Source organism: Strigops habroptila, chromosome 10 (assembly GCF_004027225.2).
Source record: "Strigops habroptila isolate Jane chromosome 10, bStrHab1.2.pri, whole genome shotgun sequence".
Classification (NCBI taxonomy): domain Eukaryota; kingdom Metazoa; phylum Chordata; class Aves; order Psittaciformes; family Psittacidae; genus Strigops; species Strigops habroptila.
In genome coordinates, this window is record NC_046359.1 from 16,352,344 (window position 1) to 16,379,269 (window position 26,926).

General features: G+C 40.5%; 1 protein-coding gene across 6 annotated transcripts; it reads left to right on the forward strand.

Moving 5' to 3' along the window:
• The first annotated feature begins 183 nt into the window (after positions 1–183).
• Positions 184–23,143, forward strand: EDARADD (EDAR associated death domain). 6 transcript variants are annotated; one of them, XM_030499057.1, is made up of 7 exons: positions 184–311; positions 10,596–10,657; positions 11,359–11,398; positions 14,064–14,152; positions 17,529–17,574; positions 20,102–20,377; positions 20,642–23,143. In XM_030499057.1, exons 1-7 carry the CDS (start codon positions 251–253, stop codon positions 20,653–20,655), a joined length of 588 nt encoding a protein of 195 aa, XP_030354917.1. In that variant the 5' UTR covers positions 184–250; the 3' UTR covers positions 20,656–23,143. The 6 variants fall into 6 exon arrangements, 5 of the variants coding, with proteins under 5 accessions (XP_030354917.1, XP_030354912.1, XP_030354913.1 ...); XR_003993418.1 differs by having other exon boundaries at positions 186–311; positions 20,102–20,752; positions 22,350–23,143; XM_030499052.1 differs by having other exon boundaries at positions 186–311; positions 20,102–23,143.
• Positions 23,144–26,926: the final 3,783 nt, after the last annotated feature.

Consider the following 26,926-nt stretch of genomic DNA (forward strand, 5'->3'; position numbering starts at 1 on the left):
GCGGGGGAGGGCCCGCGCTCGCGCGGCGGCGCGTGAGGGGAGGCACGAGCCGCCTGAGGGGAGGTTCGAGCGCGGTGAGGGCGGGCGGGAGAGAGGGCGGCTGGCCGGCCGGCCGGCCCCGGGGTTGTGTTGTGCGGCGCCGCGGGTCCCGCCGTTGGGCACTGGGAGGCCGTCGCCGTCGGGAAGTTAAAGTGTCCGGTGTTCAGGGGTGCCAGCGTCTTGCCTCGGCCGGGTGTCTGACCCAGACAAAATGTACTGCGAGAGACTGCTCGTGTGCTCGCACCTGCGGCGTGCGGGGAAGAGCCCTAGAGGTGAAGTGTGCTGAGTGTTTAAAAGGGTTTTTTTCTTCTTTCAGGCCACACTGCTTTTTCTCTCAGCACGGCTGCTTTTATGAGAAGCTATATTTGTGAAGATGGGCGCACCCGATTACTTTTGCCTTGTCTGATTCTTCTACCTGTTCCCTTTGAGAGCAAGGCTGAAAGTTAATGGAAAACCTATAGACTCTCTATTCACTGGCTTTTTTTGTTTTTGTTTTTTTTAGTTGTAACACCCATCTCCCCCATTTTTTTTTTCGGGGGGACACAGGCTACTGTGAAGGCTACAAGAAGTTAAGAAGATGCTTTCAGATGCGGTTTTACATTAGAGCTAAGATAACGAAATACTGAGTTGTGTGGAAAGAGGCAGTACTGGTTTTCTATCCATTCCTCCCTCCTCCCAGTTCCCCATCCCCTGTATGTGAGCTAGCACTCCTGAAGTGGCATGTTAACTCAGCTGCTTGAGTGATTTTTATTTTCTTTATCCTAGGGATCATTTTCTGCCAGAGCTGCCAGCTGAACTGACTCACTCTCTCTGCTTCATCACTCTACCTGATCCAGGGGAAGAGGCAAGGGTACATATGTATCCCGGTAGGAGGAAGAGAGGGCCTCTTGAGGTGGCTGCTTCTTGTTAGATAAGTTTAGCTACACCTGATTTTATTTTATTATTTTTTTTACTGACCCCTTAAGGAGACTGTTTGGCACAGTTTGGTATAGGATGACATCAGTTGAATTTGTGTAGCTGTGCTTTGCCAGTAGCTATTGGAACTGCTCTGCTTTTACTGCTGCGTCTTTTCAAAAACTTAAAAAACCCTGCAACAAACAAAAAACCCCCAAAACAAATGCAAACACCCCAGAATCTCCCACAACCAGCCACCACCCCCCAGCAGCTCAGACACAACCTTTTGCTCCCAACAGTTAAATGAGTATCTGTAATTCACTTCCAGAATTGCGAAGATTCATATTCCTGTAGGAAAATGAGTGTTGCACTGATTTCATGTGCAGGGTTGCTAGAATTAGGATTTTATTTTCAAACCATCTGCGAACCCTTGTTCAGTAAGAGGAGAATGCTCCTTTACCAGAGTATGGAAGCAAGCTTTAAAGTTGGGGTAACTCTCAGCTTAAAAGTTTTCAGATTGGCCGCGTTGTTATTTACTTATAAATTAATTCAAATTAGTTTCCCATTATATTTGTCCTTCTGTGTCAGTGTGTCACAGATTTTGCATTGCTGAAAATGGCTTGAAAAGCTGAAGGATAGCTAGCTATACAGAGACCATGAAATGGAGTAGGCAGTAGTTTCACAGTTTGGTCCCAGAGAGATGATGTAATGGCTCCTTCCTTTCCTCTCTGGAGTACAGGCAGTACACCTATCATTTGTGGATGATTAAATGAGAATTTATTCCTACTTTCAGCTCAATTGGTGCTTTTTAGTCAGGTATTATTTGCGAGAATTGAGCTTACACACTGGGTGTACACAGAAATAATGATCTATGGTCATCACCAGTGTAAAAATACGTCTCAGAAATGACTGCAGGCTAATTAAAGTGAACAATCAGGCAAATAGGCTGGCTTCACATTCCATATTAGGAGAAGCTTGGTAAATCCCAGCAACTTTTCCAAGTTCATGAACTAGATTTCAGTAATCTGACATGTAGATTTTGGAAACTTTTTGCCCTTGAAGCTTTTGCCTTTATTTATTTTTCCAAATTAACATTTGAGTCGAGACCTTTCTAAACTCAGGAGAGTAAACCAAAGGGATCAATACATCACAAACTTCTGATTAAGTCTGGCAAACAGCAGCGCTGGGAGTGCGGTGCCTGTTGGGCAATGGAACATCTTGTGGTGACCTAGTTGTGGAGATTTGAGAGCAAGGCAAAGCTGGGGGTGAGAACTTTTAGCAAACCACCTGATGTGAGTACAAAAAGCAGACAAGTGGTGGGGCACATGAATGCTGTGGTCTGCCAGGCCTTCTACAACCAAAGAACTTGTACACCCAAACCTGTTTTATTCAGCTGTTGTCAGGCCCAATATAATGTTGTTTCTGTCAAATGTCAAAACTGTGACATCCCTGTACAACTGTAAACCACCAATATTATTGGGAAAAAAAGTAGTTTTAACATTTTAGCTGGTTAATTATTCCTCCTCCTGGTTAATTTAGGAGGTTAGTTATTCCTCCTCCAAAACAGTCTCAGAATTTTAAAGAACTGGCCTAGTAACACACTGAAGCTGCCGACAGTGGAAAGCTATCTATAGGATATCCAGGAAAGAAAATGCAGGGAGATATTTCCTAACACTACTGCAATATATATTAGAGATGAAGAACTTACGTTGAAACAGAAGCATTTTACTCAATACAAATGTCCTTAAATAAAGATGTTTGAAATGTATAAAGCAAAGAAATGAGGAAGAAAAAACAAGATTGCCACAGGCCCACAGTCACCGTGCCTAGTAGCATCCCTTGTCAGGGGGAAGGTTATACTGTTCCTCTGTGTTAGTGGCATTTGTGATCAGGAACAGAAGTTCTTTATTTCCATGGGGAAAAGCCATAGATAATGACTTAGGAAAAAAGTGTTTTCTCTCTTTTTTTTTTCTTTTTTTTTGGGGGGGGGGGGGGTGGGGTGGGGGGTGGGGCAGGGAGGGAGGGGGGAAGGAAGGTGTGTTGTGGAGATAGCAGTCATATTCTGCTGGAGAGGAATATATTGTCCATGGGAGGAAAAAGGCTTCATCTGCAGCCTTGTGCTCAGAAGGCAGGAAACCCCTTGAGACTGTGGGTTAATTGCTATTTCGAGCAATAAATTCACTGGCTATGTATTACCAGATAGTTTGCACATTTTAGAGAGAGGTCTGTATGCTCATCAAACATAGCAGCTTTTTGATGGGGCTGGGAAAGGGGTGAGAAGAGGCATCTGTAGACTTGGTTTGTAAAAAGTGTTTGAAAACATTAATTCTGTATTTAAGTGGAGATTTTAAGATTTTACTTAAGTATAGAAATTTGCTGAGAAAGATAATTTGCTGTTTTAGAGAATGCCGTTGCTTAAAGTTATCTTTTTCTGGATTTAGTTTTTACGATACAGTTGTATTTAGTTTTGCCAAAATAATTGCTGACTTTCTGGACTGGTCAGTTAAGTAATAAAGATTTCTATATCACTCATTAAAGAATGATACACGAACAGGCATGCAACAGCCAAATTAAGCTGTACTGTTGACAGTGCTCTAGAGATACTTCTGTGTAATGACAGGCTCTTCCTTCAGTACCAGGAAAAAAATTGCTAAATTATGATGACTAACCTAAGTTTTGAGGCAATAGTGTTATCTAGACTATTCACTTCTATTATTAAATTTCATTATTTTAAAGAATTCTTAATGAATAATTTGTTCAAAGAAATCTGTTTCAAATTGAAAAGCCAGTGTAATTTACAGATACACTTTTAAAAAGACACAATTTTTAACAACATTAACCAGTTTTGGCTGCTGACACGTGCTGTTCAGCTAAACTTATTTTGTGATTGTTTACTAAAATAATTTTTTAATCCTGATGTAGGAAGATTTAATGTTGTAAATTATCACAAGAGTGAATGCCATGTTGATGGTAAAACCTGGTGCAGCCCATAATACCAATGCTTTATATGTTTCTGTAGTTTACAGCCACCTGTGTAACAATAGTACATCAGGGATATTCTGAAGGATGTTAATGGATACATTTTTATATAGATTATACATATATTTCTCCAAAGCTTTTTTAGTCACTGACTATATCTGCTTCTGGGGTTAAAGCCAGTAGTCTTCAAACAGCACACAGAGGCAATACATATATGCAAGTCCTGAGGACAGATACAGCATTCATTTTACTGAGGCATAAATTTGGCAGGTTTAAAATCCAGAAAATTCTTAGCTCTGCTGTGGCTTTGTCATTGCTTACAGTTATAGGAGAGGCTCCAATTACTACTCTGGCATTTATTCAGACCTGTGTTTGTAAGAATACACTTTGCTGGTCCTCTTAACTCTCAGCCTGATTATCCATCACCAAAACCATTGTGCCTCTGAGGAAATCTAGGCAAGCATACAGAATCAGCAATTTTATTTCTAATTAGACTTGATGTTACCCTTTGAAACTAAGAAATCTTTGAGAATGATTTTCAGTATTAATGTGGGAGCAATCAGAATCAACCCATATCTTGGACAGCCAGACTCCAATAATATGCCTAAAAAAAATACTTATTTGGTTTTTATACATCATAAATTACAGAAATGTGGTGATCTGTTAGCTCAACCTTGGAGATTAAGATATATAGAGATACACATACGTGTGTGTGTGTGTATAACTCAATGGCAAAACCTCCATTTGTCTCGGGCAAAATAAGGGTGTTGCTCTCAATCTTCTAAATAACCATGGCAGTACTCCCACTGGTAGGATAACACGAAGACTTGCTCTTCTACAAGAATTCACAAATGCAGTAACAGAATCATTGAAGAACATTAGTATTACTGATATTAGTGAAAAGCTGCATAGGATAAGCCACTGTAGTCAATCTAAATTCTGAAAATAAAAGCAATTTAATCTTTGTAAGCTTGTTTTGGGGTTTTTTGGTGGTGGTGGGTTGTTTTTTGGTTTTGTTTTTTTTTTTTTTGTTGGTTGGGTTTTGGTTTTTGGTATTTTGTTTTGTTTTTTTAGATTTGTAACATGCATGAGAGATGAAAATGATCTGTGGAAAAGCACTCAGTTTTTAATGCTTTATGTGGACCAAAGGCTACTTTTTGTATTCCAGTGCAAGCCAGTTGACTGGATTGGAGCTCTCCCAGTGTAACAGTAGAATGTGGCCATAAAGTTACCTCGTTAATAGATGAGGAAGGTGGCTAACACACAAATGTGGCTGGCTGCTTCTGTTTGTATTGTACAATAAATAGCAATACATATTTCTTATTTAGAAAGTGGTTTCATGCATAGACCCCATTTAAGAAATCTGCCTGTTAGTGTATCATTCTTTAAATGAGTGATATAGAAATCTGTGTATATTGAGAGAATTTGCCAGAGATGACAATGGGGACCCAAAGCAATTATAGACAAAGATTTGATATCATCATGGTATTGGAAGTGCTTGTAGCATAAAAAGATGATTTTTTTATATTTGTGGAAAAAAACAAAAAAACCCAAACCAAAACAAAAAAAAAACCCAAAAGAAACCAGTGCAGTTTGATTGTTGCTCTGCAAAACTTGCATTCTTTAACTGTGCCCATGCACTGCAAGCCATCCGCAGGTCAAGACTACCCTTCTTGGTCTGCAGGTGGTTAGTGAAGCATGTAAATATCTGTAAGAGCAGGACAGCGAGCACTTGATTTTATATTGCTGAAGCAACTTCCCTTAGGTTCAGACTAGTATTACTCGACAAGCCACAATTTGCACCCCGTGTCTGTGGCGGTAATTGAACAGAGTTTTCACACTGCGGAGCATCTTCCGCCCGGAGGAGTTTGAATCATAGAACCATAGAATGGTTTGGGTTGGAAGGGACCTTAAAGATCATCTAGTTCCAGCCCCCGGCCACGGACAGGGATACCCTCTACTAGACCAGGTTGCTCAAAGCCTCACCCAGAGTTAACCCGAAGTATCCGTGGGAGAGCGGTATCTCCCGTTGGGAAGTGCGGGCCCCCGTCCGGCCGCCGCACTCGGCCCCGGCAGGAGAGGCGCTCCGGCTGGGACCTCCCTCCCGCGGCGGGCCCTACCTGCAGCGGGGCGGCGGCAGGAAGGGGGCGGCGCGGCGGGGCGGCGGTTCCGGGCACGTCGGCGGGCGCCGCTTGTTCCTCGCACGGGGTCCCGCCGCCGCTGCCCGCCCCATGGCCGCTCCGCAGGACCCGCTGCCCCCAGGTGAGGAGGACGCCGCCGCCGGCTCGTGGAGCCGGGCGGGCGGGGCGCCCCCGGGGCGGCGGGAGTGGCGGCGGCGGCATCGGATATGAGCACTCCTCCCTCCCCCCGGGGGTCCGGGGCTGCGCGGAGTGCGGCCCACTGCGCCTCGCTTCCGTCCCGGTCGGGGGTAACCTGCGGCCGTGGCTCACGGGAACCGGGCGAGGAGCCTAGCCCCGGCGGAGGTTAAAAGGGTTTGTTAGTTGCACCCTTCCCCCTCCGCGCACTCTAATTAAGCATGGTAATAATTTATCATGTGCCGATGTGATTTAGGGCAACTTGTCTTGTCAAGCCTGCTCTGGTGTTTAGTGTGTAGGTTAACTTGTGCTTGCTAACAGCATATTGAAAAGACATTTTCAATCCTACACTCTGGGTGGTTGGAAGTCCAAACTCTTTAACTTACGTGGCTAATGGTGTAAATGGCTTGAGTACCTCATCTCAGGTGTGCCAGCATCGCAGCTTTTCCCTATAGATCTGCTCAGTCAGTGACAAGGTTTTGAGTAGTTAACAGTAAACAAAAATGCTCAAGTGCTGATGGACTTGGGTTTTTCAGAGAACTGGATATTGTAATATAATTTGCTGGATTTCCTTCTCTTATTCAAATCTGAAATTCATGTGCCTCTCTGGTCAAAGCACCAGTTGATTTGGGCTTAATCTAAGGGTTCATTTCTGTGAATGACATTAGTATTAAGATGATCACTTTGTTTGAGTTGTACTGAGTTGTACTTTTAATGTATATGGCCAGCCTTGGTGTGAAAGAGGTCTTACTGTATGTATGTTTGAATACATAACTGCAGTAGACTGTACGTGCTTCACTTGGTGCTGATGGTGTCGAGGCTATGTTGCAAGAAAAGACCTGTAACGGGGAGAATACCATCTCTGCTACATGGTGCTTTGTGAACCCCCTCCTGCTTAATGGTCAAAATGCTGCGATCTCCAAAACTGACCTTCAGGCTTCCTTCCAAAAAAAGGAGGAAGAGCAGATGTAGGATTGGAAGTTTGAATGTGTGTATGTATAGACATATAATACATATCTGTGTATATATAAAATTGACAGATTGTTCACACTGGTAAGTGCATAGCATTGCACCCCTGTTGAGAGTGTCAGTATTGAACAAAGAGAAACAGTAGTGATGGGTACAAGTCCACAGTTCCTGTTGCAGACTGGTTATGCCGGATGGGCTCAGGCAGAAGAGCTATGGCAGCCATTGACAGCATGCAGGTGCTGGGCAGCAGAAAGGAACCTTGGGAGCAGCCATCGAACCTGACTTATGTCTGTCCGAGTCAATTTGCTCGTGCTGATTTATGTCCATCTGAGTCAAGTCACGTGTGGTTCCTGGCAGAAGTGTGGGGAAGTAAATGCAGGCCTGCAGTAAATGTGGCTGCATGCTGTCAGTGGGCCGTACGGTGATAGTGGCTTTTATAAAGGATCCCATATAATGTTGTTATCAAGCTGTCTGTCAAAGTAACTGTGAAATCAGACAGTCTGCACTGAATAGTCAGTCAGATGATACCTGGATTTCCTGTTGGCCTTTCAACATGCAAAACTGTGGATGTTTTACATTTGAGATAAACAGCGAACTTTCCACCCTGCTGTTTTGTGCACCTGCATCCAGCTGTATGACATGAGCTGCAGAATGCTCTTTGAAAGAGAGAGGGGACATGGCATTTTTATTGCCTTGTTCGGAACTAAATATTATGTCTGTGGTTTTCAAATTATCTGCCTATTATCAGTGGTCAACAAGACCATGGTGAATCATCTCTAGCCCAGTACGTGCAGCCTTTATTCTTAGGTACAAATATTCATACACATACATGTCGCTTACAGAGAATGTTGGGACTTGGTAGTGCTCTACAACCTAAAAACCATGGAAATTACTGCTCTTCATAGAGAACTAGAAAAATAAAGGGGAACCAATTGAGGTATAGGAGAAGAAATCTGGTTTAAAATATTTTTCAGGATGGATGCTCAGCAAGAAAGATACAAAGTCACAGATTCACAGTGACCCAGAAAGCAGGAGTCAATTAAAGGTGCCACCCTCCAGGGTAGTACACCCCAGGACTTCTTGTAGAGTCACCCTGGGGTCTGGCAAGTTGTTATTTCAAATGCTTGTATTCTTGGAGCTTCTCTCATTTTTCCAGTGCTTCCCTCTGGATTGTGAAAAGTAAATTACCAGTGTTGTAACGTACGTTGGCCGTATCTTGGAGATGTAACAGAAAACAAGGGATAAAGCACTTAACGGTAGCTGCAGCAGCCACCAAGGTTCACCAGGGCATGGACCTTTTGTGGGCTCTGCTTTCAGCTGCCTCAAGGCTCCTCTTACATTACAAGAGTGAAGGTTTTTAATTGTTTGTAATGCATCTAAGAATCCATAAGGAGGAGCTGTGAGGCCTTCAGAATAAATTGATGATAAGCTGCATGCTTTGCCATTGGGTTTGTTGGGTCTTAGCTGACAGTGGAGGAACAGTGAGACTTGGAATGCCTGGGCTGGGCTGGGCTTCCATCCTGTAGCCTCTCATTGGATTTTTGACCTTTCCTTCACAGGGTGGCCTTCTCTCTTTGCTCCAGCTCCCTTTCCAGTTCCTTTGCAGCTCTCCACTACAGTTCCCACTTGGATCCTCCATTTTTGCTTCTAGTCTCATGCAGTGTCTTACAACAGCTTACTGTATTTTCTCATATTCCAGTCTGACTCTCAGTCTCTCTGTGTTTGAGCTGGGAAGCTTATGGCAGCTTGTGCTGCCCCTTGCTATCAGGACAGGCTTTATCCAGAACATTCGGTTAATATGGTGTTTCTAGAAGAGGGTTTTTATATTTTCCAAAAAGGGCTTGTGTGACAGGAATATGGGGGTTTGGTTTGGGATTTTTACCTCTTCTGCATATATCTTCCTAAACTTTGTACCATAGTGTGCATTCTTATCTGAAATTTCACAGACCTCTGAATTTTTAAAACATGCAGTGTGTCTGTGTGCAAAGGGTGTGCTCAAGCCTTGTAGGTCTGCCCCCTCTGATGGTGTGTCTCCTGCCTCGACAGCGTGTGTGGTTTTTCTGTGGGCACTGGCACTCAGAAAGGCTCTTCCTGGCATTGCAAAGAGGGGCTGGGCACAGCACCGGACACCCAGGAACTGCCGCTGCTGGGGCTGCGTCACAGAAGTAGGAGGGAGAGTGGCTCTGTCCAAGAGCCCTGAGGCTGCTTCTGTCCCACTGCTGGCACCTTTTTTATTTTCAGGCCTGTTTATTGTATTATCTTGTATTGTCAAATGCTTTAGCTTGTTGTTCTATTGTATTGAGTATATTCATAGGACTAGGTCCCAAAATAAACAACTGTGCTAAATATGAGTTGGTTAGAGTAGTGTCTGTGTAACTTCTGTGCTATGTTGGGACTCAGTGTTTATAAATGAATTTCTGTAATTAATTTCTGGGCCTGTGTTCTAAATGCACTGATTTTTATAATTGGGAGAAGGTAATCACCAAATACCGATTTCAATCACCTTTTACTTGTTGCAGCTGAAAACATTTAATGTGCGCTTGTGTTTTTAGGGTGATAGGACTTAGAATGTGAGTGGCAAGAATGGAATGAAAATCCTACTATACAACTTAAGTGCTTTTCAGTTTTTGAAAACGTGATACTTATCAACAGAAGAGATTCCTTGGGGAAATGGCAGGATGTTGTTGAACTACAGGAGTGGTTTGTGAATCCTGACTTGTGTATGAGATTTGTTTTGGATTCTCTGTGTGCTTTTGGTCAGTACACCACTAGTATTTGTCAATTTAGCCATTGATGTAGAGGGGTTAACATTTCAACCTTGATTCACGTGCAAGTACTACGAAGATTTATTTTTGTATTCTTTTGATGTTAATATAATTGAAGTTTATGATTCTATTGTATACAAATAATTAATGTTTACCTCAGATATGGGTTTTTATTAGGTTTTGTACTACAATGTGCCGTTTATTATAGTATTAATTTTTGTTGTAGTGGGTATGTTCACTGTTGGAATTACTGCTTTGAGGAAAAGACGGAGTGCTGTTACTAGAGAACAAAACCTAGCTTTTAGCAGATTTACTGGATTTTATTCTTTATTGCTGAATTGTCTTGTGATTTTAAATTTTTTTCTTTTACTAAAAAGAATTTAGAATTTTCATTTAAGTCTATCTTTCATTAGCTTAGAGTTGGGTTTCCTTGTTGCATGTAGTTTCTCATCTATGTGCTAGTAGCTCTGTCATTTTCCACTTTGTCACGTTTGCTTGTGGAAATGTAATTTGATGTAATGCTTGCAATGACTGCATCGTTGTTCTTATCTTGGTCAAACAAAAAAGCAAAATATGAATTCCTGTACAGAAATATTTTGAGGATTATGAAGTGATAAAGCTTTCTTATTTCCAGCAGATCATGCAGCAAAAGAGCCGGTGGAGGATACGGATCCAAGCACTCTTTCCTTAACAATGGTATGTGTTTCAAGTCTAATACACTTCAAATCATTATAGCTCTATAGCTAGCTATGTAATGCAGAACTGAGGTAAACCATTCAAGGATGTTAAACTGTGGGTATATATGGGGTTTTGCTTATCTGTATGATTGCATTAAACAAATTTTAGTTTACTAACCTTGTGCAATTAAAGTGTAAGTAAAAATACAAGTAGGTACATAAGTTGAATTGGATGATATCAGCTGAGCAGGCTTTGACAGTACCTTTTTTCTCTTAGTTAAAGATTGGTGACTGACATTCTTCTGTCTTATATGGGTTGGAGGGATAAGAAAACCCACCTAGGGCTTAAGATTTCAATTGTACTAAGCTATTACTCCTTCCCGTACCTATTTTATCTGATGAGTTCAAGTCATGGAAACATAAGACAGCAGGCATGAGTGAACCTAGGGAGGGACCACACAGAGCTCTTTAGTGCTTGCTGGCAGAGCAACACCGTTTATGGCAAGGTTTTGCGTCTTAGGATATTAAATGTGCCAATCTTATGCTGATACAGGAGTATATCAGGTAACAGTAATATGAGTGTTACTATATGTGATTGTAGACAGATCAACAAGTAGCAATTTAAGGGATGCAACTATAATGATGCATTATCACATACTCTTTCTCCAGCACAATTACACTCAAAGTAACAAACACCTGTCTCTTGCCTTTTTATGATAGACTGAAAAATATCCTGTCCAAGACACAGGAGTTCCTAAAGGTAAGTATTGTGAGTTCTGTCTGTTCAGGTGTCACAGATCTGTGTTGTTATGTGCAATAAAACAGTTGGTGTTACCCAACTGATTGAAATATCTTACTTTTTTTCCTAGATTCATATGTTTTGAGTCAGTTTGGTGTGTATATATAACTTCTGAAATTTCATTCCAAAGCTTAATTTGACAAAAAGGTCAGTTTAAAACTATCCTCAGAAGATCTTGGTTCTCAATCTGGAAGGAAAATACAGTGGTGCCATTGAAAAACAGTGTTCGGAGGACAGATGGTAGAGGCACAATAGTGTTAGAAGGTGGATTTGAGGAAATTACAAGTGCCTTCAGATTATCAGAAATATAAGCCAGAAATACCTTCCAGCTCTCTTGCCTCTGACTGCATTCTCAGCCCTATAACAAATCAACTCCTCATGCCATCTTTTACCTTTAGCAGCTACTAATACCATCTGAATTCATTTTCACTGAAAATAAAGTGAGGGAGTGCAGGTTCTGTATTGCACCGAAGTCAAATACTTGGGTTACACACTGCAAATATCCCCTTTATGGTTTCCTTGACATGTGGGGTGGGGTTTTTTTGTAATCCTAGGCTTCACCATTGGCTTTTGCCCATGGAATACACTGGCAGAGGCTCAGTTGAGGAGCACTCTGCAGGTTCTGCATCCTGTGTTGCACAGCAGGGACAGACACAGGAAGCCATGCAGAAGCTAGTCACAATGAAAGCTTTTGCTGTGTAAGCAATATACCACTGGGGTTAAAGGAAGGTTAGAGACTATTCTGGGGGCTTGAGGGAGCCAGCCAAAGGAAACGAGCATCTTCTCAGAATTGTTGCTCAGTAGGGAAGGAGGATGTGGGATGAAAACTATTCGAAATCATAAATCACTTTATTTGCAGGCAGGTGGTTTGTTCCTTCAGAATTGTTTATTAACACTAAATTTCTCTGTAACATTATTTGTCATGTGCTGTTTTTTATTTCACCTGTGACATTAGGTCCTCCTCAAAATAGATAAATTCCTAAATTTCAGATTTGTGGAAGTTGTTTGAAATTAGAGATTGCATGTTTTAAATACATTTAATATACAAAAGAAAGCTGAGAGGAGGTAGAAGTTTCAGCACTTTCTGTAGAAAGGAAGTGAACTCAGTTTTATTTTCATGTGAATACTAATGTAGCTTGACATTTTACCTCTTAATATTCTGTTCATTTCTGTGGTTTAATTTTTATTATGAGAATGATTTTTCAAAACTATTTCTATAAAAATACAGACTTAGAAATATGTATTTGTGAACTAAAAAGTGGCATCAATGTGCATGTATGTTTCTCTGTAACACAAAGTTGTGTTTGCTTCAGATTTAACGTTTGGGTAGAGTAAGCTTAATGTTTACATCACAGTTTGATTATAATTCTGCCTCTGCTCAAATATGAAACAAATTCACACCACATTTTTCCACACAAAGGAAGCGGAGTCTTGGTGCCAATGCTCTGCATTTTCAGGCAGACCTTTTTTTATTTATTTATTTTTGTTGTTGTTGTCTCTGGACCTACAGTCTTAAAGAATAAAGATGATCCTCATTAAACATTTATCCTGCTGGGGGTGGAATGCTATTTGGCTTTAAGTTTCAACAGTCTTATAAGAGCAGAAAAAGAGGAAAATAATTTTTTTTAATTTTTTTTTCTTGCAAGCATAAGGATGAATTCTTTGATTCAGCTCAATATCTTCAGTGAGATAAGGAACTATGTCATGTTTCTGTTATCTGATGATTCATAAAGATAATAGCTGTTCTTTAATGAGATCTTACCATTAAACAGCGAATGGAAATGTACCAGCACTACAAACACAGTCATCACTATGGCGAGTATTTGTGTGTAAAAACATGTAGAAATATATTCTCTTCTAATATTGTGTTAATGGTTGGTCAGCACCTGACACAGGAATTATGCAAATGGCTTGATGATGATGAGGACCTTATTAATCACGCAGAGTGAAATTTGTCTGTTTGCACAAGGTTCACAAAGGGTTTCTATATCCCTTGTACCGTATTTTGAGGGCTGAAGTAAAGCTTGAAAGGTAGATAGAGTTTGTGCTGTTCTGGGGAGTGTTGTGCTTTTCAGTGGGCTCCCAGGACAGTTAGTAAACACACAGAAACAGATTATTTCAGCGCTTCAGAAAACTCCTGTGTAGTAGAGATAAGTAGTATGAGCCTAATTTACAAAGGGGCAGAATAAAAGGTAAATATTTGTGGAGTACATATTTCAACAATTGTTATTGTAGGTGTGACAAGAAAACCAAAGCAAAAATTATAGTGACTTGGAACAGTCATCTTCAGCCTACTTTCATGTATCGGTTCAGTAATATTCTCTGGTGTTTTTGAAACAAGAGCATGACTCGTGCTTCAAAAATAGTGTGGTGTTTGTTTAAAAAACAACTGCCACACTAATACCTAGTCTCTGCAAGGTTTATTTTAATTCACACATCATGCTCTGCATGATTATTGCAGTCTCTGCCAATTTAATATATAGGGCTTTTAAACCAGCATTTCACAGTGACTGTGATATGCAGCTGGAGTTTGTATGCTAGGTACCTATAATTTATGTTTGATATAGTCTTAATATTTACATTCGTATTTGGGTAGAAGATCAGTGTTTCACAATCTTTGTCTTAGATGAGGAATACCTAACAGATCAAGTTACATTGGAAATTGCATCTGTGAACATCAAGACCCTTACATCAGATTCTGGCCTAATCCAGCAGGTAAGAAAAATGATGCCTGAATGTAAACTAAGTTATTGCTGTTTATTAAATAAGTATGTTAACAAATACATATATCATCAATTTCTATCAGGAGAGCATGGAATTACTCAGTAAAACAGATCAGAAATAGGCTCTCTTTTTGAGTTCAATGAAGTGAGCTTTTGTGGAGAAGAGCAGAAGAAAGGTTATTTAATCATGAATGTGTACTTCGTAGTTTAAACAGGTTTTGATTAGTGAAGAAGCAAGGAATCCTAGGTTTTGGAGTTTTGCCCTTCGGGAGGCATTTGACTCTTCTGCTTTGAATCTGGGACACTGCTCCTCCTGCAGTGGAAACACTCTCCACTGTTTGTGAAATGTTACGTCGCTGTAGGGTGGGCAATGCTGAGTGACCCCCATGCTCCGTGGTTACCATCTTTCAACTGAATGTTTTTTGCTGAGTTTCGAATAGATTCTCTTTGGGTTGAGCAGAAAACTTGGAGAAGAGAAATGAATGAGCATTTTCCAGCAAGACAAAGAATTAAAAGGAGTTCCTTATGCCAGAGTCCCAGCCGAATTTCATCAGAAACAAACACGGGTTTGGTATGCGTTTCACAGATAGTGGAGGTAACAGTCTTATTCCCATCATCAAGAAGAGAGCATTTAGGGTTTGATTAGACCTGTAGAGGTCACAACTAAAGTGGGCAAAAAATATTCTTGCTTAACGATTTCATTTCATGGCCAGTAACACTACATTGTCCTATTGCAATTACATTACAAGAAAGTTGCCTTGAATAAATCTGAGTGCATCTGACTTGATAAAAGTGGATTATAACTGATCAGTAAAAATAGAAATTTTGAAAACAGATGTGTGGCACAGGTAAGTATCTTCAGTTTTCTTTGTACTTTTTGCAGTACTAGCCATTATTCTTGTTTTTTACCACAAGACATGAGTATAATGACATCTCTTAAAGGCATTTAGATAGTAACTTTCACAATATGGTTTGAACTTTCATGAATTCATAGCCTGGGAAATGTTACTGAAGCTCAGGACAGCAACTTAGCTACTGCAAATGGAGTGAACGGTATCCACTTTTTTTCCTCTGTTTTTTTTTTTCTGCCTTTAGTTGTTATTTTCTTGTTTATTACTTTTCAAACAGATCTCTGGGAAGGCTGGATCTGTGACAGGCAGCTCCTCATCCTCCCAGTGATTTATCTTTCTGGGGACTAGTTCCTCAGGGCTCAGGAGTAATGTTTTACTTTTTTAAGGGATTTGTGGGAGTGGAGGCAATGACTATAATCAGGATCTCCAGATTTAATTTTTCTTAAACTTTTAGTGCTCACATGGTGCCATGAAGGTCAAGTTCATGTTTAAAAAGCTCTGTCCAGAGAAAGCTTACGTGGTGCCAGCGGAAAAGTAAACTACTAGAAGATAATAGCAAGGATTATTCTGTTGGAAGTGGCATGTGTAGTGTTAGATCTCTTGAGCAGAGAGCAGACATTTTGTGGGGTGAATTGATGTTGCATGCGTGTTCTTGCAGTTTTCAGGGAATAAAGAAATGCTGAAAACAGCATGCAAATTCTTCTTTTCCTAGCAAAGTCTTCAAATATTTTGGAGATAGTTAACCTTCTTTGTAATTGGACTGTGAATGGCATGCTCACCACATCAACTGAAACTGCCTATATTCTATTTTTAGTGGATTTCTTAGTAAACAAGGTGTAGCAGGTGGGAATAGAGTATCTTATTACACTATATTGTAATATATATTACCTAGTTGACTTGTGTTTGCATGCACTGCATGCAAAATGTAAAGGAGCCTGCTGTGATAGTTTTGGCAGAGTGAAGTGATACAGAAAATCAACAATATTTGATTGCAGCTATCAAAGGGGAAAATCCCTGTCTGCTTTCATCTTGAAATCATCAGCAGAAGAAAGCTATTTCACCTGGCTCCACACCCGTATAGTTAAAGTAAGGGCAGCTGCAGTTCCCTGCAGTCCTAGGATCAAGATACTGGCTTTACAGGTTTTAAATGTTGCTCTCTAACTAGTAGAATTGAAATGTTACAATGTGTATTGCAGACTCAAGCTGCTAAGTAATTTCATGATGTTTAATTAGCAGGCAAAAAGCCACAGAGGGAATGTTTACTATGAACAGGAGGAGGGTTAGACATGAGTCAGCAATGTTCAAGTCCACCTGTTGCCTAGAAAAGCTTCCTATGTATGTAAAGAAGTTTACGAAAAAGCTCCTCCACTTTTCCTAGATAAATGAAACAATCCCTTACTGCTGCATGTTACAGGCAAATTCTTGATTTTTTCGTCACAAAGCATTTAAAAAATCTTTTTAATCAAACCATATAAATTGTTGAACAGCTGTTGAGGGTTTAAGAACATATTATTCAAAAGATTTAACCTTATAGCATATCATTAATAAAGATGACATTGTTAAGTGGATATAACCAACAGGGCAGTTCTATGAGCCAAAGCATGGCACAGCTACAAGTTGGGCGGAGAAGAGATTCAGAGCAGCCCTGCAGAAAAGGACTTGGGGGTGTTGGTTGATGAGAAACTGAACATGAGCGGGCTTCAGTGTGCACTCGCAGCCCAGAAAGCCAACTGTATCCTGGGCTGCATCAAAAGAAGCGTGACCAGCAGGTCAAAGGAGGTGATCCTGCCCCTCTACTCTGCTCTTGTGAGACCTCACTTGGAGTACTGTGTGCAGTTCTGGTGTCCTCAACATAAAAAGGACATGGAGCTGTTGGAGCGAGTCCAGAGGAGGGCCACGAGGATGATAAGAGGGCTGGAGCACCTCCCGTATGAAGACAGGCTGAGGGAGTTGGGGCTGTTCAGCCTGGAGAAGAGAAGGCTGCGTGGAGACCTCATAGCAGCCTTCCAGTATCTGAAGGGGGCCTGTAACGATGCTGGGGAGGGACTCTTCCTTAGGGACTGTAGTGGTAGGACAAGGGGTAATGGCTTCAAACTTAAACAGGGGAAGCTTGGATTGGATATAAGGAAGAAGTTCTTTACAGTGAGGGTGGTGAGGCACTGGAATGGGTTGTCCAGGGAGGTTGTGGATGCTCCATCCCTGGCGGTGTTCAAGGCCAGGTTGGACAGAGCCTTGAACCACGTGGTTTAGGGCAAGGTGTCCCTGCCCATGGCAGGGGGGTTGGAACTAGATGATCTTAAGGTCCTTTCCGACCCTAACTATTCTATGAGAACACTGCCTGAAAAGACTGCAGATTGTTAGTAATTCCTCAAAATCGGATATATTCCATGTCTGACTTTACAAGTAGCTTGGGATTTTTCTAAGTAATCTCCTGCCACGTGTAAATTAGCCAAATAGTTATTCTGGTGTTCAAATATATTGTTTTGCTTTGACTTATATTTGTTTTCTGCTTTGTAGCCAGAAGACAAAGACATGCAAAGCCATACTGATGAATCACTGGCAGGTAATATGTCAGCTTTACGGTTCTACATATTTTATTCTTACATTTTCTTTGAAAGTACTTTATTAAAAATTGCTATTTGTCATAACCAAGAACTGCCTGGGTAACTAAGGCTTGTGGAGCTCATTTCATTACCAGTCATTTACAGCTCCCTCTTTGTTTTAAGGGGGTGGTGATCAATAATACAGACCATACAAAATGTGTGAGTTGGGCTTTCCAAATACATCTAGTATATCCACCTTTGTAAGAAATATGTAAACAGCTACTGAACAAGAGCAGAAGCTGGCAGAAGGCTGTGGGGCCTTATCCCATAATTGTATGAGCTCTGCTGGGAATGGGGTGTGTATGGATGATACACAGCCCTGTTAATCTAACAGTGAACAACTGAGGATTTCCTCTTAGTAAAGAAGCTTGTCCTATTATGTAGCATTAGGATCATGCAATTAGGTGGGTAGGTCATCACTTGCTTATCAGTATCTAACACCAGAGCATCTTAGAAAAGCAGGATTCTTTATAATGCTTTTGGTAGTCTGTACACAGTATAGCACAAGAAGCAGGTTGGTTTAGTTTTGTTTACCTATAACTGTGCCCTGTGTTTTCCTTACACCTTCTTCCCTGCTGCTATTGGAGGATAAAACTTACTTTGGCATCCTTGCAAAGCAAAGTAAGATGAAATTGAGATAGGTTGCTCTCCTGCCCTTTGAGCTCAGCCACAGCTTTGACTGGATTATGTTAATTTTGCCTTGTTTGTGTAACTAAATATCGGTACGAGCGAAGCAAACAAGTTTCGGCTCACTGCAGCAAGAGTTTAGGGTGCACAAGAAGAACGGAGTACTTAACATAGGTATTTCTGTAGAGAACAGCTGCAAGCCTGTGGAACACCTGTGAGCAAAGGTGTCACCAGAACATGTTTCCCCTTAGCAGGGAATCTAAGCATTTGTATGAAGTTATGTGTCTGCAGCAGTGTTGTTGCTGCACGTCCTAACTTGTTGAAAACTTCAGAAATTGTCTCTAGCCTGCTAAAAAAGCAAGCTGATGAGCAATGTTACAGAAATAACAATAGCCTGTTCTTCCCTTAAAAGCAAAACCCAAAGCATATGCAGAAGCTACATTCAGCTCACAATTTCCAGAGAGACCAGCTGGTCTCTCTGGAATTTTCACAAAATCTGACAATAATTACTGCAAATAAAAAACCCTAAACAAACACAAAATAAAACAAGAAAATCCACCACCAAAACAGGACACCTTCCCCCCAAAAGAAAACAAAAAGTGCCAACCTTAACAGATGCTGTTGTCTGTATGGATAGGTGGCCGTAAGTACCAGATCTGCCCTTTGCCAGATACAGTTCAGGTCTCTTAGACCAGCACTGATCCAGCACTTGTATATTGTGTGTCACAGTTTTATGTTGGTTTTAATCAATCTTTTGATTAATGTAAGTTTTCTTATTGTAGGGTCCCTTTTTCAAAGAGTTTCATCCCAAGTAGGACCAGTTATTTCCCTATTTAAAGCTATACAATAAGGCTGAAGGGCAGAAGCTTTAGAAAGTGCTTGTAGGCTGCATTCATTATCTACCACTCTTTGGAGATACCAAGTTCTCCTTGCCTTCAAAAAGAAGCAGGGAGGGTTAAGGTCATATTTGCAGCCAAAATGCTCACACAGCGACCTACACCACTGGAATGTTAAAGGTTTTGGTATTAGTTTTTAACTAGCAGTATGACTAGAACTGGTTTCTACACACTTTTACAGGTTATTAATATATAATATTGCCTGACAGCACCACATTGTTCACACTGCTGGGGAAATATTGACTGGTGTGTGTGGGAGACCTCTAAATGGCAATTTTTGGTATTTGGTGCACATTTTAGAACACATCACCACCTACATCCAGCAACTTGGTATTTTGGAGGAGTATGCACTTTCTTCCTTTCCATAACGTACATTTAAAACAGGCTTGCTTGGTAGAACAGGGCATCTATTATTGTAAGAGCCCTACAAAGCAAAGGAACATTTCCACTTATTCATTGTGTTAAAGTACTAAATGTTAGTTGTGTTTGCAGCTGTCAGCAGGGATTCTCCTGGTGAAAATGTTTCATGTCATTATGAAGGCAGCAGCTTAGAAGTGCAAAACCTTTTCCTTCATCCTCCATCACATGTATCTGGGATGCATATCATGTGCACATAATCCTGTTGGTGATGTAAGCAGGGGTTATGGCAGATTTGAGGAAGCGACATAGTTTCCAACAGCAAAAAAGGGAATCAACTCGATTGAATTGCATGCCTTTTCTATAAAATATAAATATGATACTTTCAAAATTACTGCCTTTTGATTATAGCCACTGAGTGTAGTGGAGAAGTCAATTTCATGAGTACTTCATAAGGAAAGGCATTACATGTCACTATTCTGACTTCTTCTGAAATTATTCACAGGAACATAATACTTTTCAGTCCTTTGTGCTTTTAACCTTGTGTTCCTGGTGAAACCACAGCAATAGATCCTAACTTCTTCCCATGTAATGGTTTTCACTGCAGATCTCAAGAAAACCTGCAAGGAAAACAGCACCTGCTCCTTGTGCTTATTCCGTGCACCGACCATCAGTGACATGCTCAATGATGAGGACTTGTTGTACACAGTGAGGATAAAGCTGGATCCCTGCCACCCAACAGTGAAAAACTGGAGGAATTTAGCAAGCAAGTGGGGGATGACTTACGATGAATTGTGTTTCCTTGAACAGAAGCCCCAAAGTCCCACCTTGGAGTTCTTGCTACGGAATAGTGACCGGACTGTGGAGCAGCTGATTGATCTCTGTAAATTTTATAAGAGAATTGATGTTGTGAAAGTGCTGCTGAAATGGGTGGAGGAGGAATGGCCCAAAAGAGGGAACAGAACTTACCAGAATGACTTCTAGGTCAAAGAAAGTTGTTAGTCCATGCGTGTTAAATGCTGAGACTAGCTGCTACTAGTGCATGGGAAGTTTCCCTTGCAAGAGAGAGAGAGAGCCTGTATTGATGGTTTGTATACTGTGTAAACTTTATGTACTGTATACACATATATATGTTCTGTGCCCTCAGGGTTGCAAAGATAACCTTGCAAAAGTGGATGGAATAATGCAGGTTGGTTCTTGAGTCTACAAATGCCTTCAGTTCCTGTGCTGCTGCTCGTAGGCTTCCTAAGCAGAGGAGGTATGAAAAAGCCAGACCCCAGTTTCACTGCACCAGTTGTGAACCATGTCGGTTGTGTGTTGTTGCTATTGGGAAAGGCACCACCGGAAGGCAAGTCTTTTGGCCTTTCTGGCAGCCCTTCCACAGTTTTCTATGTTCTACCTGGTAGAAGATGAGGGGTTATTTTTTTTTTTCTTTTTTAAATTTTCTTTTTAAGCTTTATGATACTGTTTCTGGCACAGGAACACCTCAGTGTTCCAAGCAGCAGTTTGGATTTGCATATTACAATTAATCTGGTGTTTCAACATCACATTCAGCCAAATTAAGCTTTACATCTATTTAGACGAGTAGATGTTAAAATAATTATCTGCATCATAGGGCATATATTTGCTACAGAAGAAATCATGCAATTCAGAGAGACTTTCCAGCCCATAACCAATGGGGACCAAAAAAGTACTTAAAATTAGCTTCCAAAGTTTTGAAGACAATACACACTCTGAGTGCACTTATTTACCTAAAATGCCTCTTGCTTTGCAATGTGAGGTGACAGCTAACACCTCATCCGCAGTATATCCTTAGTATTGAGTATAACTTCCCCTTTCACAGGCTTGTGGCCTGACCTACTTTCTGTCTCACACTGAAGTAGTTGCACACTTGCATGAAACTAGCACAAGTTTATCTACTGATTAAAGCCACTTTAATGGGAAATTAATAGATAAATTCATCTACAATCCAGGTGGATGGTTATTAAAGCACTTACAATGGTTTGGACTGATCTTTCTCAAAGAATTTTGGTACTCTGAATTACAATTTACACTTCAAATATTTTAGAAATTGTATTTTTCCTACCATTATTCTGTATTCTGATGTTTAACTCCTGAAAAATTAGTTATACAAGACCATGTATAAAGTACTTACAGCTATAATGCTGTAAGTGCACACAAAAATGTTGTAACTTTAAAATATTTCTAGTTGCTACCCTTACCAAGAGCATCTCAGACAATACTAATATGTACATAGGTGTATATACCAAAGCACTGGTGAACAGTATGTCAAGATGTGGGGCAAAACTAGAATGGGGTACAGGTTGATGCACTGTTTACTTTTCTCTAGTAGAAATTACTAAGAATTAGTAGCAAAGCTGGGGGAAGTCTAATGCTGTATACTGAGTTTCTTACTCTAAGAGAATGAAAAGGGACCTCTAGTAGTACTATACTATAGATGCTGAGTGATACAGAGGAGGTGGAAGTAAAGACTAACATTTTCAATGTCAGGCACTAGTTCTGAGGTGACATTAATTTTATTTTAGTGACTTCAGGAAGCTGAAGATACAGTTTCAAGGGGAAAAGACTGACCTAAATTTGAGGTTTGATTTATTTTATTTTTTTCTTAAAACTTGTGGAAGACTGGAATTTTTAATACCTTTTTTTTTTTAACCATTCCTCAAAAAAGCTGCTACTCTTTAGAACAGTAAGTCTTCTAGCTGTATTTTAAAGAGGAAATTGTACTGCTGTATCTGGGGGCTACAATTCAGATGTTTTCTGTTTCTCTTCTAGAAACAGGGGTTTCCTGGTAGATGTCGGTCAACTCAAATTTTTTTAAATCATCTTCTGTCTAGGTAGGAGCTCTAGAATCAGCTTTGAGGACTACTGCTGTGGCTGGGCTTCCTGCTATGTTCAATACCTAGAGGGGCAGCCACTGCATACATGCAAATAGCTCATAATGCAGCTTGTCCAACGTAATTCCTGTACCTTGGGCCTACTATATCCATGATTTCGGATCATGTGTCAGTGTGTAAGTTGTTCTTCTGAGTGATGAGTGCTGGCATATATGCCAACAACTTTTCTCTCCCATAACGTACCACAGCTGTATGTGTGTGGTATTATAGTATGCTCTGCTTTGGTAGATGGAGTCCAGGAAGGAACTGGAGCCCTCACCTAAGAATCACGATGGGAATATGAAATGATGCAGCAGCATTCCTGAATCAAGATGTTCAACTGGAATCTACCCCTTTTCCTGTTTTATGGCTAAAACTTGTAAAATTTTGAAGAAACACTGTTGTCTTGTGGAAATGAGTTCTGATGCCTTGAAGATCTTGAAAAGTCAATGTCAGCTGCTAGGATTTATGTCTGATGGAAATAAAGCTGCTTTTGAGAGTCCATAGGTGGATTCTGCATAAATCCAGCACTGAAGGTTGAAAATGTTAGCCTTATACTTCTTCACACACTGGATTACTCATTAGTATACTTGAAATACTTTTTTCCTCTTTGTATGAATTGAGATGTACACACTTTTTTTAGTTTTATATCTGTTTACAAGATACGGGGTCTGAGTGTTCAGTTTATTCTTATATCTTCTGTTATAATGTATACTATTTTTAGAAGAAATATAGATTGTCAGTGTTTGACTTTATTGTATTTGTTTTTATTACAGCTAGGAAAGCAGCTGTTTTTTCTCTCACCAGTCACCTTGGAACCACTGAACTATCAACTAGGTGTAAAAAAACATTTTATGTACAAGACTCATGGCGTCTTAAAGCACCTATGTTTGCAACAGATACAGCTGTTCAAGGAAGAAAACACTTTTTAATCTTTTCCATATGAAAAAGGAGTTAATTTTGATAAGATGACGAACAAAGATGTTTATCTAGAAACTTGCAGTGGAGTTACTAACTATAGAGAGGTATGAAACCTATACTGGCTGAACTCTTCCTGAATTAATAACCTATCTGATAATGAAGGTTAGAGAATCACGTGGACACTGAAATGGCTATCAATCAGCGTTGTTCCATTACAGCTTCTATTCTTGTATGAGACCCTCTCTCCCTTCAGGGATTTCCATTTTTTTGGCTGCCATCTCTGTGCCTGCAGAATAATCAGTGGCCCTTCCCATCCACTTTAGCTTCTATGAAGATATCCAAACCACTACATTCTTTCATTCCTACAGCTTTTTCTAAAACATGGTGAGCCTAAAAACTGTTCTTCAACAGCAAATTGTGTGCTTCAGAAGCCCCTAGTTTTGGTGTGAGGTCAGGTATGGGGCATCCCCAGCAAAATGGTGATTCTTGCCTTCACGTCTGTCTTGCTGCATGCACTTTCCTTTGATCTGTGAAGAGGAAGGCAAGACGAGTTTGGGGCTGTTCTTTGGAAGCCACCATAAAGGATAGGGTAGTCAGTATGGCCCCAGGTCCTCGCTTGGAAGTAAGCTCTACAGAAACTGTAAACCATACTTCTTGATTCACTCTGAATAATGGAGAGCTTGCAACACTGTGCAAGAGACTGTATTTTTCACTGTCTCAAACAGCCTTCCTCCCACAGTTCCGAGTCAAGCTGTTAGCAAGTGGAAAAAAATGTGAATTCTGCCTTATGGTGGTTTAACTTAGGGTCACACTGTTGACTTGTGGCCAGATATATTTGGAAATTTTTTTGTCAGCAGAATTGTTTAAATAATATCAAAGAAAGTGCATGGCATTTATAATAATGTAAAGAGCAGCCTACTTCTGTAACTTTTACATCATCTCGTGTTCTTCTGTCCATGAAGGAAATGCAATTAGTGATTCTTAACTAATTTCAATATATGTTGTAAGTCTGAAGTTTTGGGTCAGTTTTGGACAGTAGGGCAGAGTGCTGCTAAATGAGGACTTGGGCTTGTTCCCTGTTTTGACTGAAAAGTGCTTTTCCTAGTCCCTTAGCTCAGCTAGTCCTGATTTCATGACTCTGGTTGGTTGTTGGCCTTAGGCGGGTAGAGAAAATATGGACCTACTGGTCATACAGGCTCAATATAGCAGCCCTAAGAAGAATTTATTTGGAAAGGTGGAATCTGTAGCATTTGTTTGCCTGTACCTTGGCCAAGGACTGGGACTGACTGCATCTTACAAGAAACTGATGGCAAAGAGGAAAGGCTTGGGAAAGGCTTACCTGTACCCTTTCTTGGGGGAAGAAGGGGAGCAGCTAAACAGCTAGGCAGACTTACTAATTGGTTTGATCTGTGTATTTTACCTTTGCAAAATGGTGATTCTCGATTTCAAAGGCAGGTTTTTGGGGCAAATGTGTATTTGTTACCGTGGTAAATGTGAGGAAAATAGAGCAGTGCAAATCCTGTTAGGATGGGATCAGCAAGGTTGCTGATGCCTTTTTGAATTCCAGCATGAAAGAGTATTGGTGTGTTTGGTTTATTCAGGCTTCGTTTACTGGCCTTCACAGTACTATGAAAATGAGGATTAAAATTTGAGAAGAAATGAAAAAGAAGCAGCTTCTGTCAGAAATAACTGGTGAGAAGTAATGTCTGTGTGTCTATGGTGTTAACTTTCTCTTTCCTCTGATGTACGTACAGAAATAGTTTCGTTGACTAAAAATTTTAGTTATTTACAACTGCTTTTTTTTTTTTTTTTTTTTTAGAAAATTCCAGAAAAAGGCCAAATGTGTTAGCAACTTGGATAATAAATGTTCTGTGTATCTGCATACATCATGAGATAGATATGCAACTTTATATATCTACTTGAAGCTGCTTTTTTTATTACGAGTTTGCTTCAAAATTACCCAGTATTTAGAATCATAGAATTCAAGAATGGTTTGGGTTTGAAGGGACCTTAAAGACCATTCAGATCCAGTGCTTTTTGTCTCTGAAAATAGCCAAAGTTTCATGTTGTTGATGACATAAAACACATTCACACAACTAAAAAGTTTCATAACAGAAAGAGCCAAGATAAGAATCAGACAGGGGCACCAAATCTTTACACTAGCAAGAATACCTTGAGTCTAAATTGAGGATATTTTTTTTATGTTTGTGCGCAAGATATGTGAGCTTCCCCTACTATTCTCAGGCTTCAATTAATTTACAATGCCATTAATAGTTTACTAGGGTTTGGTTTTTTTGTCCTAATTTACTCTTGTGTCTGCTTTCTCTGAAGTTGCGGAGTTTACCAGCTCAAAGGGCTATTAAAAGGCTGTTTCACTCTAACCCTCAGAAAACACCTGCCATCTCGTGGTAAGAGGTGATACTGCAGCCCTCATATCCCTCGAAAATGCAGGAACGGCTGAGGCCGAGTGAGCCGATGGTAAGTGCAAAGACCCACCAAGGAAATCCAAAGACAACTGCAATAAGGATGATGGTGTAGCTAAGGTGTGCAGGTGTAGTCCTAGGGATCTTGGTTTTGGCCACTATCTCTAGTTTGGAGAACATCACACAGTTTTTCATTTTGCACAGATAGTGATGTTTCTTGTTTTTATCACCCTAGGTAGATAGGGACTGAGGCACTACGTGTAGGCTTTGGCACAATCATCTTTTTCGGGGCAGATGGGGCAGGCGTAGGCACCGGTTTGCACTAGTATCTAGTGGTGCATTGCAATATAAGTAGTATGTACAGTGGGAAGAAGCTTCTGGTTCTGGATAGGATTTTCCTTGTGGGTTAATCAGACAGTGATTCATTAAAATATACTACATGCTGCCATGGATCATGTTGTCGAGGCCCAAAAGTGGTGTCATTGACCTAAAAATGAATTGGGAAATTCATGGTCTGTTTATTCTGTAAGATGGTGCAGTTGTAGCCCCTGGCTCAGAAAGCCCTACTTGGCTAATGGTCAGAAGCTGAGGGTGTTGTACTGTGTGCTTGCCTTGGTTCTCCCTCTGCTCCTCCAGGCAGCTTGTTACAGCCACTATCTGTAATGGCTGTGGGTATGAGACCCTTTGGCTTGATGTGGTACAGCCAGTTCTGTCTTTACCAGACCACAGATGTCTTGTACCAACATTGAAAGAACAGCAGTACTTAGGAAACTGTTATGGTACTGTATGAATCAGAGATAAGGCTGCCTGCTGGGCAGCCAACCCTACCCCTAGACTAACATCAGCATAATTTGGGCCTTTGGTACATAGCCCAGGAAGAAAAGCAAATAAACATATCTGAACATCGGGAAATCACAAGTAACCTATTACAGAAAGTGCTGGATTAGACTCTGTTATCTAATAAGATAGAGCTGCTTATGTCTTGGGATTATATTCCTCTCCCAGTTCTTGTATTTGGGGCAGGAAAGTTTGCTTTAAAAGCAAAAGCTTGAATTAGAACTTGGACCGTGGAAATAAGGGAAGACTTTCTTATTTGCTGTCATGACTGCCATTAGCAAATGGTGCTAAAAATAGCAGCCACAAGAAATCAGCAGGGAAATTACAGTCTGAACAAAATAACTGCAGTGTAGTGCA